The sequence below is a fragment of the Centruroides sculpturatus genome, unplaced genomic scaffold (genome assembly GCF_000671375.1).
Source record: "Centruroides sculpturatus isolate CEXI.00-Female unplaced genomic scaffold, Cexi_2.0 scaffold1036, whole genome shotgun sequence".
Lineage (NCBI taxonomy): Eukaryota > Metazoa > Arthropoda > Arachnida > Scorpiones > Buthidae > Centruroides > Centruroides sculpturatus.
In genome coordinates, this window is record NW_019385233.1 from 31,807 (window position 1) to 51,299 (window position 19,493).

At 29.0% G+C, this 19,493-nt stretch overlaps 1 protein-coding gene across 2 annotated transcripts in view; it reads left to right on the top strand.

The window, feature by feature from the left end:
* The window catches only part of LOC111636507, a 33,013-nt gene that overhangs the window by 10,116 nt on the left and 3,404 nt on the right, over positions 1 to 19,493 (top strand). For both annotated transcript variants that reach the window (XM_023381784.1, XM_023381783.1), the window contains exons 2-13: positions 2,316 to 2,524; positions 6,925 to 7,026; positions 7,103 to 7,240; positions 7,340 to 7,435; positions 11,374 to 11,517; positions 12,309 to 12,404; positions 12,554 to 12,705; positions 12,779 to 12,877; positions 17,218 to 17,342; positions 17,424 to 17,572; positions 18,016 to 18,063; positions 18,136 to 18,329. In XM_023381784.1, the coding sequence (XP_023237552.1) occupies positions 2,372 to 2,524; positions 6,925 to 7,026; positions 7,103 to 7,240; positions 7,340 to 7,435; positions 11,374 to 11,517; positions 12,309 to 12,404; positions 12,554 to 12,705; positions 12,779 to 12,877; positions 17,218 to 17,342; positions 17,424 to 17,572; positions 18,016 to 18,063; positions 18,136 to 18,329 (1,496 nt within the window). In that variant the 5' untranslated portion in view covers positions 2,316 to 2,371. The remainder of the gene's footprint in view (positions 1 to 2,315; positions 2,525 to 6,924; positions 7,027 to 7,102; positions 7,241 to 7,339; positions 7,436 to 11,373; positions 11,518 to 12,308; positions 12,405 to 12,553; positions 12,706 to 12,778; positions 12,878 to 17,217; positions 17,343 to 17,423; positions 17,573 to 18,015; positions 18,064 to 18,135; positions 18,330 to 19,493) is intronic.

The following is a 19,493-nucleotide window of genomic DNA, read 5'->3' on the forward strand; positions in this document are numbered from 1 at the left end:
ATTTTAATTATGAATTTACAAGTGGAAAATTAACACTAAAATATTCATATAAAAGATGCCTTTTTATGTCAGAATTGAAATAATTGCTCTATTTGACAATGATGATTGTAACATGAAATTTCATTCATTTATTCAAATTCACAATTTACAAGCTCGAAATATTACATTGTTTATCGGATGCCTAAAAGTATCTTCCCGATAAATCAACCAAATCAACCCAAAACTTTAAATCAAATAATGAAATTTTTCTGGATTTAGCTAAAATATTAATTCAAAATTTGGATGGTGTAACTTAAGGAACATAGTTACTTTATTTTTCACAAATTATGGGATTATTTTATTTTTTACTCTTTCTGCTCCGTGGATAGTAAGAAGGCCTTTCATTCAACACTCATTGTGGGTTCAGTCAGGCTTACAATGGGGATGGTAGATGTTAGGAAACTGGATCTGATGTAAGGATCCCAAAAAAGTTTCTAAGATTTTCGACCCGGATTCGAACGTGGGTTTTTGGAACGGCAGACCGACATCTTTACCGCCTTGATTGTCCAGCCATTGTACCCTTTAGATCAATGTTTTATAATAGATATTTCTAAAAAATGAATTCTAATTCTTAAAATGTGATGACAATACTATCAATCTATAGCCCAAATTATGTAATAAATTAAGGGTATAAATTAATCTGAAGTCTTAAAAGCCTGTGATATTTAGATATTTGTTCATATGTTTTTGAGGCAATTAAGTTTAAACAATCATCTTTGGTATAGTTATTAGTTTTATGCTTAAATTTTTACAAATGGCACTAGACTACGATGCTAATATATTTTAAAATTAAAACTATCAGCACTCATAGAAAGTGTCAAAAGTATACACTTTTAAATTAGTTTGTATTGGAGTGGCATTCATTTGTCGAGCAATATCCTTTATAAAAATGAATTCTTAACATCGTTTACTTCGTAGTACATAAATACAAATTTTTTAACAATGTTTAACATACTTAGAATCATTTATTTTAAATTACAAGTAATAGAAAGTTTGAGTTTTCATGAATATGCAAGCAATAATATAAATTAATCTAATAAATCAACTGTCAGTGTTTTGATTGTATTTAATTTTTTTGGCCTTGTATGAATGGTCTAAAATTCTCAATTAATCATGTAGAAAAAAGTGTTTGTTTTGATTGAAAACTCCTTTATCTGTAAACACACGAATTGGGTCAAGGGAAATGATTGGCCTCTTTACTTACCTTTAACAAATGTAAAATAATCTAGCATTTGTTTTAAGCACTAAAAAATCATAAATTTTTTAAGATAAATATTCTTGATAGAATTGAGTTTTAAATATTATTTAATTCTCTGTTTAAATTACAAAGACTTGATTTTATTTTTATATTATTATTTATAATTAATAAATTTAATTTTGGATTTTTATGTGGAAAGACTTAGAAGTTGTGATATTTTCCAAATTTTTAGACTTTAGCATATTCTGAGATGTGTGTTGCTTAGTTTCTAAGTAATGAAGCAATATGCATTTTCTGTAACATGCATTTTTATAGAGTCTTAAAGTTACATACTGTACATTTTTTCTCTAATTATGCATTCATTAGTATCAAGAGTGAGGCTATTTTTCAGCTGGAATGTGACAGTAACGAGACTACTATTTTTCAAAAGTCGCATACAAAATTTCCACCAGTAAAGCATGATTTTCTTATTTCAAATTTTAAAGTTTAAAAAGTTTTTAGAAGATGTATTTTTGTAAATTGTGGTCATCAATAGCATTTAATTTTGAAACCATTTTGTTTAGAACTTTGTAAACAATAATTTTGACTTTTTAAGGATTTTAATAAATCACTGAATTTCAAATAAATATATGGGATTGTTTTACTTTTCACAATTTATATTTCTTGGATTTTTATATGGCAAACTTTATAAAGAAATAATTTAAAGTCAAATCTATATATTCCAATTTATTAACATTTACATTTTTGTAAAACAAAATTGTTACTTTGCATTTTTTCTGATTATTTGAAAATTTAATTTAATGTTGACTAATTTGTTACAAAATTCTAAGTTAAATGTTTTCATAATATTTTTTATATTAATAAATCATTGTCATCCACTATGATATATAAAATTAATAAATAAACTATTCTATTTTATATATAGTACTATTAATAGATAAGTTTTAGATATTTTAACATTATATAAAATAATTTAAAATTATTGTGTAAAATTATTTATTTTAATATATAAATTTAAATAAAGTATTTAAAATGTAGCATATTTAAATTTTTAGTGATTTTTGCATTTTTTTTACAGTTTTGATAAAGGAATTTCGATAACGTAAGTGGCTTTTGAACGGCACTTATCTCAGAATGGTCGGATGCGGCACGCCTACTCCCTGCATTTCGTACGCTTATCCTTTATTGAAAACATCTTCCATGCACAAAACGCTAGATTACAATTACACCTGCAGTAATAACTGCTCCGGACATGGTGACTGTTACGATGGTATCTGCCTCTGTGAGGTAAGATTGAGAACTTAATCTCCTAAAAGATTTAAATAGAGAAATTTGAGATAATGTCCAAGATAAAAACTAAACTATATTAGGATTCTATACGACGTAATTAGATGCATTCGATTACGTTGTAAGCAAGAAAGACAGAGTTGATAAAGATAGTGATATCAGTTTTGAAAGTGAAAGCAAAGATATCTACAAACATTTAAAAATAATAATTCAAATACAGTTTTTAAGCTGAATTAACCTTCAAAGACTTATCTATTTAGATTACAAAACTTTCATGTTTAGGGTACAAATTATTCTAAAATACAAAGCAAAATTCTTTAAAGTTCTAATTTAAATGGTGCTGATTTTTTATTTCTAATTAAAATGGTGACTATAAGATAGCAGTCTAAGTTAAACTTAGACTGCTATTTTATTATATAGTCACCATTATATAAATACTTACACTTAACCAGGATGATCAGACTTTTAAGTTAGATAACCCTTAAAAGTTTACTTTAAATAAAAATAGACTTGATAATGCAGAGAGTCAGTTGCGTCTGACTAACTTGTATGTCACCAGTTTGTTTGTTTGTTTAGAGCTTCAAATGTTGTTCCAACGATTACAGTAAATAAATATTCAAGATTTAACTGTTCTTGCAGTGTGGGAAGGCAAAGCAGCTTGTGACATTAAAAAAATAGATTTGGCATAATTTATATTAATGCAAATAAATTTTTCGTTCAATCACTTTGTATATTGGTATAACAATATAAACTTCAAAAATTCTTTATAACCAAGCAAAAATTATTTCAAATTATTTTTATTTTCAAATAATTAAATCAGTTTACCTTCAATATATATTAAAATTTAGCAGATTTATGTCGTATACATTATTTTATAAATTTGTTCAGAACAGCAAAATACAGTATTATACTTCAAAAATCAGATAAAATAAAATTAAAAGTTATTTAAAACATGATTAAATATCTTTAGATAATAAATGTAAAGTGACATTAGTTAAAAAAATGTAACTTATTGGTAATATTAAAAGAAGAAAGCCTACCTAGAAAGACATACTAAGAAATGAGGAATATTCTCTTCCACAATTGAACTTAGAGGAGAGACTGAATCGAAAAAAAGGCACAAGACAGAAAAAGTAAAATTTCCTGAGTAGATAAGATCAAGAATTGGACAGGATTAACTACCAAATCCTTGATTAGAGTTGCTAGAAATAGAGAAATATTTTGTTAAATTAAACTGTCACTGACCTACTTAGGAAAAACACTCTAAAAAATAATATTGCATTTATTATTATGTGCTATAAAATATCAAGAGCAGAAATTGAACTAAATATATGCATTTAATTTTAAATTCAATTATTAAATAATAATTTAATAATTGAATTTTTCCAAATATTAGCATATTTTCTAAAGTTCTAGTTTCAATCTACAAGACTTTCACTTCCCTTTTCAATACTTTTATGATACATCTGCATCTAAAACATGGACAGTTTTCAGTTCTTCTCTAGCATAATGATCTAAAAGTATTAACATATTGTTAGAGAGAATGATTAGAAAATGTAATAGAGTTATTTAGAAGACATTTGATATCATCATTGATTATCACACTGATTCAATTACATTAAATTCTATTTCCATTTTATGAAATTATTTTCAATAAATTAAGAAATCATTCTTAGAATTTTCAACTGTTTTGGCCCATCTTCAGAGAATTCTGTTCAAAATATTTAAAATTTACTTTTGGTTTCTTCTTTCTAAAGTAACCGAGATTTGAAAATACTAAAGATTAAAATAAGATTGTGAAAAATGCAAATTGTGAAGAATCTGACTTCTTTTTTTTTTCCTGGATAGATTTATATGCTTTATAATCTTCCAGTTTTTATAAATTTGCAATTTCAAGACATCAAACTGACAGTAAAAAGGTCACAAAACAAGGAAAAGACAGGAAGTTGAAAGACAAGGAAGAGAGGAGAAGTTAGGCAATATAGTGCTAATTCCAAAAACAAAAGTGTATACATTTGATCAACATATAGAGATTATTTTGTATAGCATAAATAGGTTAAGATTGGTCAAAATACAAGTTGTAGAGGTGTCAATATCTAGAGAGTTCAACTCGCTCTATTTGAGACAAATTCTGCATTATGTATGAATGGTCATTTGACATAGAAGTTGTCGACTTAGGAGGTTCCATTGTATTTTAAACTGGTTTTACCATTTTTAAAATAGGATTAAAATATATATTGATTAGCTGACTTTTAGGCCATCCCGTAACTCGTCAGGCTGTCTCATACTGTTTAAATTACAGGTAAAAGAACAGAAAATTATGGGGAAAAAAACTCAAAAAAAGCATTAAAAGTATGCTATAAAGAAACAATAAAAAAGTGAAATTTGTAAGTTGACATTTTGAATAAATTAAAGTTGCCAACCTTGTGAAAAGCAAATGGATTGACAAGTGAAATGTAACAGCTGCAGCTTTTTAAAGTATTGGTCTAGAGTGCCCTGCTTCTTGTTTTTAGTGAAAGCTTCTAACATGTAAGAGGCTAGGAAAAACATTGTGTAATATTCAGGTCAATACAGTACATAATGTACTGTATGTACCTGAATATTATGCAATGTTTTCATTACAATATTATGTGTGTGTATATATTGTAAGTGTGTATATATGTACATACATACATACATATACTCACAAAGTTCTATACCTTTTATATATTGTAAGAAAATAGAAATACCAAATGGAGATTACTTATTTATACTGCTTTTAAATCCACTGTCAGTCAACTGATTTTTTTCATAACCAATCACAGCAAGATATTTAAAACTTTGGGAAGATGTAACTTTCAAATTAAAATAAAAAATTGGCAGACAAATTTCAGCTGTAAACAATCAAAAGCATAATTTCAATTTCTGAATGTTAAATGAGTGGGAATTCAAGGAAATCTATTAGAAGTCGTTTAACTGTCTATACTGGAATTTATGATAAAACATAAATTTCATTTGTAATCTAAATTTTCAATTTTAAAGAAAGTTCATTAGCATTGGGCCACTAAATTAATTAATTTTATAAATTTCAGTATTAATTTCTGATGTCTAATATGAAACGTTACACTAAGCTTCCATTGATAAATGATCTGCCCGTACCATCGACTGGTTCAGGAAGTAGTTCTCATTTAAAACCAAGAAATATTAAAAGAAAGAATGGGTATGGAAATTATTAAAAATACTGAAATGTGATAAGGGCAAACTTTTCTAGAGAACCAACTACAAGGTAAACACGGAAAAGATGAATTGTTTGCCGAAAAGGTGTATGGTTGGCATGTATGAGATAGCTTTTGTTGTTGTTTGTATATTTTTAAAATTGAAATTTATCTTACTGTTTAAATAAAACATTAATAAAGAGAAATTGATTAATTTATTTCCAAGTGTCAGTGCCAATGATGACTAAACCACAAAAACATCGGGATGCGTTAAAAACGTACTCCTAGAACCTATAACCAGTGTGACGTAAAAAAAAAAAAAGATAAAGTTCACCACAAACATTTTTGAACTGCTGTGAGTTCTTCAGGTGTAAAAGGGAATTTCTGATAGATCAGAGTGAATGGTTTAGGAAATTTGAGAAACATTTGAAGGTGTTATATGAGACACGCATGTGTATTCGTATGACTGACATATAATGACACTTAAAGTTCAGAATCCATTAACACCTGCCAGGCTAGAGACAGAACTAACTCATCTTACTCGTAGTAAAACAAAAAACATACTCCTAGAACCTGTTATAGGTTCTAGGAGTATGTTTTTTGCCAATGATGACAGTATCCATATACAATTTTGCCCAAATTTAAAATTGTTAACAATATTTCAAGCAATTAATATTAATTTAAATTACTCATATTAATTATTTAAGTAATAAAGAGAATTTAAATCTATCAAATTTTTATCAAAAGTTTTTATGTATATTTCAAAAAAATTTATGTATAATAAAAAACTTTTATGTATATTTAATGAGATATAAAGCCCCTCTTGGTTTGCCTGGTATATATGATTTTAAGTATTTCGGAATCTCACTTGGGTAATGCACAGCTCCCGGCCAAGATTCTTGAAATAAGCTTATATACTTTATAGAAAATGAAGTATAAGTTTATTAGATAGGTGATTTTAATTTATTTCTGGTTTTAATATAAATGATTTTTAATGTTTAAGACTGAATTTTGAGTGAGTGCTTCAACTTATATATGCAGAATTTGAATTATGTCATAAATAAATTTGCAAATGTCTACAAAAAATGTCTACAAGCATTTGTAGAATTATAGAAAAAAATGTTTGCATAACTGTTATATTAAAGTTTTAAATTTATTACTTATAGTTTATGTAAAGTTTCTGTTTTAATTTGGAGATTTTTCCAGGTTCAGTATAGTGGAGGGAATTGTACCGATCCCAATTTAAGCTACTTCATCGCATTTTCCACAATATTCTATATAATATCTGTCGTTTCTTTCATTCAATTAGTAAGTCATTTTGGATTAAATATGGATTATTTCTATAAAATGTATATTTATTTCTTTTAAAATTTGTTTTGTGTAGTTATTATGCATCAAGGCCGAATTCGGACGGATGAAGACGCCTTCGGTTTTGAGAGCGTGCAGAGTCACCACCCAGAAGGCGCTCTATCTTCTCGTTGGAATTGCCACGGCTATCAGAGGATTCTATTTCTCTTCTCCTGTAAGTTGACAAAATCATTTTGTCTAAATTTATTCTAAGAAAATATTTTAATGTTGAGAGCACGACATAGTCTGTATTGACATAGATACTTATTTTTAGGATATTGCTGCTCTTCAGTGGGCTTCGAGCCTGATGAGTGCATATTATCCCGTTCTACTTACGGGATCATCCTTGATCGTTTGTTTTTGGGCCGAGGTAAGTGTAGAATGTGGCGGCATGTTTTACATTGTTTTTAGAAACAAATAGTATGTAGAATTGTCATTATATTTTATACAAAAAAAAACATGATGTATACTTGCTGTAGAATAGTAAAATCAAATAACTATAATGTATTAATTATAAAAAAACCATAACATATAGAAAGAAAAGAAGTTTTTAAATGTAAATTATGCTTAAAACATTGTGATTCATAACAGAAACTTTCCATTCAACTATATTTTCCTATAAGTTCTAAAGCCTGTTTTAGCTTTATTCATTTGGTTTAATGAAATGCTGCATTAGCAGACTATAATAAGAAATTAAGAATTAGGTATGAAGTAATTGAAAAGAGATAGGCAGTTATACTGCCATCTTGTGTTAATTATTAAAATTATATAATAAGTTAAATTCAATTAAGAATTTCTGGAAGAAAATCAACCCAGAGTGGCACTTACACTTATCTAAAAGGTAAACACCTTTCAGATAAATTTGCAAATATCTGTGAAAAATGTCTACAAGGCATTTGTAGAATCTCCTTTGCCATGTGGACCGGATGGCTTTTCTTAAGCATACTGCACATAGTTTAGGGAGTCTACTTGTTAAAGTACTAATTGAGCTAGAAAACAAGATGTACGAGCTGGGACCACAAGTTTTAAAGGAAGCTAACCTCCGAGTTGTAGGCTTAGCTAATCAAGTGTCGGTTAGATTACGGAAGAGATATAAGAAAAAAATGGACTGGATCAAAATGCATTTGTAGAATTATAGAAAAAAGGTTTGTTTTTATTACATTAAAATTTTGCAGGCATTGCAGGAACAAGTCCTGCTCTGAGCCAATTTTTTTTTTTCAGAAATTCTAAATTAAATTTATTATAATTATTAAAATTATCACGAGATGCCAACCTAACCATCTACTTTTCTGTCTAATTCTTAAAATAAGCATTATTGTAGCCTGATGATACAGCAGTTTGTTTGGTTTGGCTTTAATTAATAATTAGTTTTGTGAATTTGTTCATATATCTGTAAGTTCTGTTTTTTCTATAATTATATTGATCATTATACTTATAATTAATAATAAAAATAGCCAGAGAACATTATTGCTCTTACTTAATCTTAAATAAACAGGTTTCTGTAGTGGTATAATTAAAAGACTAGTAAAATAAAAGTTTGAAAAATTCATTATTTATCAATTGCCAGTCTTTCAAACTTGCTCAAAACATAAATATTAAAAATACTATTTACTAATATTATATGTTCTATTCAATGATATCTTGGGTCAGTAAGAATGTCTATAAACTGATATAACCAAATATTATAAATATAGCTTCATACTGCATAAATTGTAAAATAATTAGTGATATCTGCATGATATTTTACATGATAATTTTACCATCCTATAAATAGCATTCTGTATCTGAGAAAATTATAAGCAAAACTGAAACTAAAAACTGAGCTGTGAGATAGCTTGAGTCTTTTCTGTATTAGTAACTAACTTAGTTTTGATTTAGTGCATAGTTGTTATATAGTTGTAGTAGAGTTTTCTACTTCTCTATATAGGAAAGAAGGTTCCTTTTAAATCAAAAAGGATCAAAATTACTCAAACATTGACACACAAGAAACCTTTATAATGTAGCCTTTTAATTCAAAATTTACTAATATTTTTGACCATTTTGAAAGGCCTTTGTCAGGAACAGAACAATCAAATGATTCTGATTTCAAAACCAATAATTTGTTCTGGAACTTTTTGAATTTTTTTGTGTCTAGTGCGCAGGCTCATATATAAATAACTAGCAGGTGGGCCCGGCGTTGCTCGGGCAAAAATAACGATAACTAAGATAAAGATTATTATGTTACAGTCAACCTTACCCGTTTTCACAGAATGCAAGAATTGGGTCCCCTTGTTTCCAGACTAATTAGAGAATTTTTAGATGGGTCTAANAGTTTTGTTCTTTGTTATGATTTTTTGTTTTAAACTTGCAACACTTTCATTAATAGAGCAAAAATAATAGCAGTTTAAAATATTTAAAAATAAAAATGCCCAATTTCTATATTACAGTATTATCAATAAGTAATTCATTTACTTACTTATTAACTATTTAAGATCTTATTTATATATGAAAAATTTCTAGATAGCGTTATAAGTGATGTTTCTTACAGCATCTCTGTACATTTTGCCCATAGATGTCTGTATGGACTCATCACTCAAAGATAGATATTTATGACTCTAAACTGACTAAACTGTGTGATTTTATTTTTGATAACATGCCATGACAATTCCTTGTATATTTATTGATTAAAAATTTATCATTCATAATGAACTCACTATCATTTCTAATGAAAATAGTAAATATCATAAATAGTGCATACCATTCATCTGCAGAATACCCACAATAAACACAATTACCAAGAAACCAAACAATTGCCATAATTAAATTGGGCTAATTAAGTGCTATTATTAATTTAAATTCATGCTTCTTGTCCTTAATTACTTATAAATGTTATGTCTATATCCCCTTTGGACTTTCTTGTGAACTAGGACTTGTACACAGAGAAGCAAATCACAAAATTTCTAGGTAAAATATCTTTAGTATAACATAATCCTCTTATTATTAACAATTAACTATTAAGCAATTTGGTACTGCAGATAAATTTAATAAGAGATGGAACCTAATACTTAATAATTATAATATTTATTAATTAATTTAGAATATTCTGGAAGAAAAGAATCAACCTGGAGTGTTATTCAAATCTGCAACCCCCACTTACTGTTTGGATTCATTGCCAGTTATGATACCCGGACCTCCATCCGATTGTCAATGCATCCAAATAGTAAGCAGGAATTGCGGGTTTGAGTACCACTCCAGGTTGATTCTTTTCTTCCAGAATATTCTAAATTAATTAATAAATATTATAATTATTAAGTATTAGGTTCCATCTCTTATTAAATTTATCTGCAGTACCAAATTGCTTAATAGTTAATTGTTAATAATAAGAGGATTATGTTATACTAAAGATATTTTACCTAGAAATTTTGTGATTTGCTTCTCTGTGTACAAGTCCTAGTTCACAAGAAAGTCCAAAGGGGATATAGACATAACATTTATAAGTAATTAAGGACAAGAAGCATGAATTTAAATTAATAATAGCACTTAATTAGCCCAATTTAATTATGGCAATTGTTTGGTTTCTTGGTAATTGTGTTTATTGTGGGTATTCTGCAGATGAATGGTATGCACTATTTATGATATTTACTATTTTCATTAGAAATGATAGTGAGTTCATTATGAATGATAAATTTTTAATCAATAAATATACAAGGAATTGTCATGGCATGTTATCAAAAATAAAATCACACAGTTTAGTCAGTTTAGAGTCATAAATATCTATCTTTGAGTGATGAGTCCATACAGACATCTATGGGCAAAATGTACAGAGATGCTGTAAGAAACATCACTTATAACGCTATCTAGAAATTTTTCATATATAAATAAGATCTTAAATAGTTAATAAGTAAGTAAATGAATTACTTATTGATAATACTGTAATATAGAAATTGGGCATTTTTATTTTTAAATATTTTAAACTGCTATTATTTTTGCTCTATTAATGAAAGTGTTGCAAGTTTAAAACAAAAAATCATAACAAAGAACAAAACTTCAACATCTTAAGTATTTCTTCTGTAGAATCATATAATCTATTTTTAAAGTCCCGATAATCATTCTAACTGCTTAGTTCTTTTTATATTATGCAGACACACTTTCTCTTCATGTTACAAATTTGTGAAATTATTGGGAATTTCATAACTCTACAAGAAATTTAGCTATGAAATGTTTTCTTGAGTTTTTTTATAATTGAAACCTCAAAATATTTCATTTTTATTCTTTATAACATCATTACATATTAAGTTTTTATTAAAAAGTGGAATTTTCATATTTCAGGTTTTTCACGTTAGAGATCTTTGTTTAGATAATCCAAGATTTCTAACCAAGTCGTTCCTAGGGTTCATTACGTTTAATATAATAACTTATTCTCTTCTTTTGGCTGAATTGTTATTGCTTCAGTTTACTGACTCTACAGATAAGGTAAATTATTAAATTTATTTTTATTTACTATGCTTTAAAAATAAATAAGCATCTAACTTTATTTAAACAATAATGACCATACAAAAATTTTGGATCAGTTTTAATCCTTTTTTTTAAATCCAGCTAGAGATAGATGGTATACAACTTGAAGATAAAACATGAATTTTCAGGAAAATGATCAATGATATGACATTAAAAACACATACAGATTATATCTGACACAAACCTTTTAGTGTAGGATCTGGTGCCAACTACAGACAGCATTGGCAGATCCAGGTTTTTTGGTGCCTAGGGCTTATTGAAGTCCAATTTTTATTAATACAAATAATACTATAAATTATCATTATTATTATATTATTAATATTAACTACTTTTTACTATATGATAAGTACTCATTGTTAATGAAAAAGTATTAAAAATTTATGATGATAATTCAATTTTTGTGGACTCTTGACATTTGGGGGCCCAGGGCTTAAGCCCTATTAGTTCCTATGTAGATCTGCCCCTGACACACAGCACTAAAAGTTTTCACAATGTCAATCAGGTCTCAGTTGCACTTAAAGGTGGAAACACCACTCTGGAATCTTCTGGTGAAAATTTGAGAATTAAACAATATTTGCGTAATTACGTGATATCAGTTATTTTAATGAAGATTTGTGTCTTCAAGTTTTATACCATCTGTCTCTGGCTGGATTTAAAAAAGATTTAAATTGACCCAAAATTTTTGTATGGTTATTGTTTAAATATGTAAATAATTCTTGGACAAATGTAATCTAATTTTATGTTTACAGAGCTTATTCACCAGTGTATTCAATGCTTGTTATGCACTCTTAATGTTAATTGTCATTGGATTTTTTCTTTTTTATGGTGTTGAAGTCTTTTTCAAAGTGAGTATGACAATTACAACTTGCTATTTATATAATCTAGAAACTTAAAAATATAAAATTGATATTTTTAAATATACATAGTAGATATTTAGTACTAATTTCTTTTTTCTCTATAAGTAATATTTCTGTTTGTGTTTTAAAATATTAAGGTTCGAGGAGGCTTTATTCGTAATCCCAGTGCACCCACCAATACTTCACAGCTTCATCAGTCTCGATTCGGTTTGCTTTCTCAGGCATTTTTATTAATTATAACTGTCGGATTCATTGTTTCCGACGTTTTAGGAAGCTGTTGGAAAGACAAGTAAGGTTTATTTCTACTTAAAACTATAATAAGATGCCTTCAAAAGATTATAAGTCAATGTTTTAATTTGTAGAGTTCCCGTGTTTAGTCGAAATTTTCATCACGTTCTGTTTAGAGTGGTTGAAATGGGAGTTGCTCTATGGTTTCCCTGTGTCTTATGGAACTGTGTCAGGTAATTTTGTTTTTTCTGAGTTTATATAAAATATATTAATTTATATCAGTATAATAATTTTTTTAAACATGGAATGATCCATTTGGGTGGGGGGATAATTTGTAAGCTGTGTCATTAAGGCTAGGACATTAGGCACAAAAAATCATATAAACAAGCAGCAAAATAGACAAATTACTAACCACTAATACTGAAAATAAAGCTTTTAGAGTAGATTCACTTGGGACATTGGTTAGGAAATTTTTGCAGAAATACACAAAAGGAAATTTTAAGGTAATTTAATTTATTAACAGGTAAATTTGCAAAAATTACAGTAAAATTACAGTTGTTACATGGGCTTCTTGGAACTAACTAATCTAAAAGCAACAACTTAGATGATTTTACTTTAGGCATTGTTTCTTAAGTGCCATACACAAACATGTATGCTGAGATTTCAATTCTGTTTTTGAAGGATCATCTGAATACAGTGCATAAGTGAAAACATGTATAAATGGAAACTGCCATTCTTTATGGATAAGCCAGACCTGACTGTGAATCCACATTTAAGAGGCAGCTATGTGCAAATATAGATTAACTAAGTAAAAAAGTGAATGAAATATTTATTGTAAATATATTTACAATATGAAAGGTGCAAAACTTTGATGGAAAGTCACAGAGCCGTAACTAGGCAGGTGCAACAGGTGCACCCGCACAGGGCCCTCTTGAAAAGGGGGCCCAAACTGCTGTTCACAAAAAATTATATTTTCAATTAGTCTCGAAGTTGTAAAAGGCAGAAATTCTGACATCATTTTTTTCTTTATAGTGGTACGCATATGTGGTGTATACGTGAAAGGCGGATTAAGCGGTAAGCGAACTATGCGGGCGCGTAGGGCCTCGAAGGGGCTCCTGCAGTCATTAAAATGCCACTGTAAAAAGGTATTGCGAAAACGCAGACGATAGAAATAGTCCAGAAAAACGCTTCGATATATATAGATACATGGAAGTAATAAATGATATAGCTTTATGGCAACAATATTAACAGATGCTATTACTGTATTGATCATATACTTAAAACAAACCAAAAAGTATAGAAAAGGGATTTCTTAATAAACGAAAAAAAAAGAGTTAAGATACAGTAATGTAAATAGATAAAACACCAAATGAAAGAAGTAACTTGACACCCGAAAAATTACTTAAAATACAAATTTACAGTGTTCTTGACGCTCTATTGTGTCAAATAGATTGGCATTATGAAAAAATGAAAACTATCTGTGACGATTTTTGCTTTCTCTGTGTCTCGTCTTTACAATACAAGAGTGTTGCTGATTTTAAAAAAATCGGCTGCAGATCTTGCTATTAAATATAGCAAAGATTTAGAAAACTACGAATTCACAAGTGAAATTGAAAGTTTTAATTTTGAAGTAACGACTCATACAAAATATGGAAACTGCATCTCCGCTTAATATTCTACAGGCTCTTCGTGATTTTGGTTTAATTGAATCTTACCCAAATATCAATGTCGCTCTTCGAACATTTCCTATTCTTTCCGTTTCTATTGCTTCGTGCCAGAGAAGTTTTAGCAAGTGAAACTTAATATAAAATTATTTAAGATCAACTATCGGACAAGAACGATTATCCAATATTTCTATTATTTCAATAGAATACAATATGGTTAAAAATATTAATTATGATGGTGTAATTAATGAATTTGCTGAAATGAAAGCCAGAAAAATTCAATTAAAATAAATCTTATTAAAAATCTATTGTAATGTATTTGTTTTATTATTTTCCCAAAACCAAATAAATTAAGGGGCCTAAATGCAAATTCTTGCACAGGGCACAGGAATGGCTAGTTACGGCTCTGGAAAGTCAAGACAAAATAGAAACTGCTTATTTGTACTGTTTTTAAATCACTGTTAGTCAATTAATTTTTTCTAATGTACTGCAAAAACAAATTAATTCTTTCCAAATTTTTAGATTTTCAAATTATAGTCTGCAATTGTTTATGATTAAAATTTGCTGGTCAGTCAAAAGCATAATTTCAATTTCCAAATGTCAAATGGATAGGAATTTACATAAATCAAATAGAAATGGTAGAAATGATAATGCAATTATACTTAAAATTTAAAATACAAGCAAATGAAAACAGTCCAATGCTAATGACTTTAAAGTCTCTAGCATTGATTGTTAGATTAATTCATACAATTCTTTTAAGTTTCTACACTCAAAAACTGTAACTGGTTTTAATTGTTTTTGCTCCTCCTTTGGTGGATAAATTATCATCTAATTGGCACTTCGATGAATATAAATAATTATGTTCATAATAAACATTATTAGTAGGTTTGATATATCTGTCAGGATTATAATTGTAAAATTAATATACAATTTAAGATTATACAGTAATGAGTTTTAAATTGTATATTAATTTTACAATTATAGTCCTGACAGTTATATCAAATGTATATTTTTTATTTGTGTTGTCACTGGAAAGAAGTCCTGTAATGTCTTGCATAGTGAGGCGGAGGAGCAGCCTCTAATAAAAGGTCAACTCCACCATAAGACTGTTAGTTTCCTGAGGTGTGAGAAAGGACATCGAAAGACTCATGTATAGTCTTAAACTGTATATTATCAGTAGGCTTCATAATAATTATTGTTAATGTGAATTAAGAGAAAATAAGCAATCTTTAGAAAATATAGCAAATTTTCTAAAACTTATGGTATTTATTAGTAGAACAGATTCTAATGACAACCATGAGTTAGAACATTTCCTTACAGATGCTAATGAAATGAAAGAATTTTTAGGCACTATTACTTTTTGATGTTTCAATTGGCATCCTCTGATATACACTTTGATACAAAAGATCCTAAAATTGAACTAAAGGAACAAAATAGGCATTTAGAGCAATGTCCTAGTTTTATTCATAATAATGCATTAATTGTATGAAGTTAAAATTCTGCTACAATGGCAAGGTAATACCATTTCGATGAATAATTTGGTCACATGACAAAAGTCAAAATGGTCCTGTCTTTGGAGTCAACTATGTCACACAATATGTGACCAGAGGGTTAGCACCTCTTCCATGCCCTGTCAAGAATGACACTACCGTGTCTCAATTGACACAGAAGCCGCAACGGCAAATTTAATGAGGAAAGAAAGGTCACATGAGCAGATTCAGATGGAGGTGAGTGAAACAGCTTTGGAAGCAAGACACTCAGATACTAGGTTAACAAACAAATACCTGTTTATTTTTCGTTAGGATCTACAGGCTAATGGTAGCAAGACAATTAGACATTGGATATGAGAGAGATATGGATGCGTTTCGCACAAGAGAGAGTTTACATGAAATCGCACATTGTTATAAATACCTGGAGGTTTAGGAGACACTTATAGATGAGATGGATGATTGATCTTTCATTGGAAAGTTCAGAGCCACCAGGAACAGCTCGAAGGTAGGTGTGGAAAGTTTGGTCCAAGACAGGAGTTGGAATTTTCCTTGGGCGGAGGACAATAGACAGAGGTGAACTGGGAGAGATGATAATCTGTTTTCGGCAGGAGATAATGTTCGATGTTCCTATAGGGAAACACAGGGTTCTATGTCCATGGTGAAATAGGTGACGACTGCCCTCTTTGGCCATTAATTACGATATTAGAACGATATAGCCTAGCCAAGAGGTCAGCATATGGGAATGCTTTGTTTTCGCCATTGAGAAAGTATAAATGGCGATTTTCTCAAGTAGTAGATGACAACAATTATCTAACAAGTATGATAAAATTGACGACCGATTTTTGTTAAAGTTTGGATTCTCACACACGATGCATTGTTCAATGTTACTTGAAAATGTATCTTCATTGCTTAGTGTGTACAAACCTATGGATACAATTTCAGGTAACATAAAACACTGTGTTGACATATATATGATAGAGTCAAGGATAACTGTCATTAACTTTTCCTTGGGCTATGCACCAATACAGTGAAAATGTGGCTTCTTTCTTGCAATCACCAGAGTGGGGCTTCATGATTGGCCTTGTTTTTTCAAATGTGCAATCCCAACATGTCATGCAATTGTATTTAGTTGTCTTCTTGAAACCATAAGCACAACAAAACTTGTGTTTAACAGCCATTGCACACAAAACTTTGTATATGAAAGGATACACTTAGTGCATTGCTCCACAGTCGGTGCCATTTTAGCTTCTATCATGTGACAAAATTACATAACAAAATTCCCGTTACCTCGTCGTGGCAGAATTTGATCATACAACTAATGTGCATATTATATGACGTGTCATACAAATTATCCTTACCAAACAATTACCATATAATAATTAAAATTTATTTTATATCTTTTTTATTTTGTTTTTGAAGACCTGAGCAGTTATGGATATTAAATCCTCGAAAGATTTTGGAAAGACTGGAATGTGACAGACGTCCTCATCCCGGAGAAGCCGAAAATCTAGTTAGCATCCCAAAGACTACAATTACTAAATTAGGTAACATTTATCTATTATTTGCTTGCATTAACATTAAAAAGTAGACATTATAAAATTTTTAAACAAAGTAACATATTACAGAATCAAATGTTATCAGCGAGAAATCGTTGGAGTGTTGGATTTGCTACGACACCGACAGAATGGACGCGGGCCCGCTCATTCAGCCGTGTCACTGTAAAGGAGATGTCTCTTTCGTTCATCATGACTGTCTAAAAATGTGGCTAGTTGAGGTTAGCATATTATTGATTAGTTTGTAAAGATTAGGTAAAATTTCATATTGTATTTCTGAAAATGCCAAAAACATAAATATTAAGCTTTATAATTTAATTTTATATAATTTGAATATATTAAAAGTTGTAAATAGGTTAATTACTGAAATTTATCGTCAACTCAAACTGCTGAAAATTGAAATTTTGAGCAATCAAGTCTTATTTTGACTTCAATAGACTTTTGTTTATTGCTTTTTTTGTAAAATAACATTATAAAATCTGATTGCAATATTGATTTACAAGTATTGACATTTTTTCTATTTGTAGTTTCTTGTTGCATCTTGTAACATTTCAAAATTATATACTGTATGAAAAATAGTATTTAGTTGTTGAGAAATAAACATAATTATTAATTTTAATCTTATATTAATCATTTAAAAGCTAACACAATGATTCTTTTTTAGTCTGCAGGCTCACCCGAAAACATGAAATGTAAGGTTTGCAACGAACAGGTAATTTAAATTATCATTATCCTATTTTAAAATTGAATTTTATCCATGTAATCTAAGATTAAATGTCTGCAGTACGAACTGGAACGTGGTTACGTGTGGCTCCCGAATGGTTTTTCTGCCACTCACTGGGTGCAGACAGCCAGCATAATAACGGTCATGTGCAGTTCTATAGGAGGGGCCTGCCTGGTGGTCAGAATATTTTCTAACGTGGGAATACGCACTCTGGCAGTGGGACTGGCCTTACTGGTGCAGTATGTCTGTCTCAGGTAAGATATGATTTTTACTTTTTCCCTCAGAATTTTTAAATGCCATGCAGGATATTTTAAGATTCAAAAGTTTTCTAATACTAATATAACATTATTGGCTTTCATTTGATATTAAAATATTCATGTACAGTTGACTTGCCTCAAAACAAACACTGCTAAAATAAATTTTGCCGTTGTCCTGCAAAATGCCATAATTTTCATTAATAAAGCAAACTTTTTACCAGAATTTGTTTAACCAAACTGTAAATTACCTTCACAACCCCAAGAAATAATCTTATTTCCAATAATGGATGCTTTTTACGTAAAACTTTTCAACACAAACAATAAAAAGTGGAAGTGTAATAAATGTTCCAGTTTGAGTAGAGTATATTTTCTCCTAGTAAGCAAAAACAGATTCAACCCAAGTTTGTAAAGCAATTCAAACATCTGGTTTTAGATGATCATTCATATGCAGACTAGTATATGTTTGAATGGAACTGCAACCATTTAAAGGAAATGAATGCAGTTCCTTGCAAACATGTGCTAGTCTTCATATTGGGCAGTGAATACAGTGATGTCAGATTTGGCTACTTTACACCAAAAAATATTTTCTACTTTTTCAAATAATCTTCAATGGAAATCACTCATGGATTTCTTTTAGCTTTGTTCTGTTTAACCACTTTGATATACTGCTCCACACTTCAACAGCAAATATGTTGCCTCATTTTGTTTTATTTGAAAATCATTAATTTATTTTGTATAGAACATAATTTATTTTGTAAATAAATTAAATTTTATTTAAATTTATTTAGTGAATTAATTCAAAATATTATAATTATTAAACCACTTCTTGCCTGATTATATCTATTATACTGTATATACAGGGTGTTCATAAAGTTCGTGTGCAATTAAAAAACTTTCTAACGTTTTACATATTATTTTTCTATCACAAATACTAATAAAGTATTAGAAAGCTTAATGTACCTAGTTTTAAGTAAAATTAAAATTGGAAGAGGTAGATCATTTTCTTGGCGTCCACATTTGCCAGATTTGACTCCATTAGATTTTTTTTATGGTGACGTGTAATAACCTTATTGTGTGCAACCAAACCTCGATTGCTGGAAGACTTGAAGCCTAAAATAACTAATGTGATTTTAGGCATTATTAAAAATCATTTGGCAAATG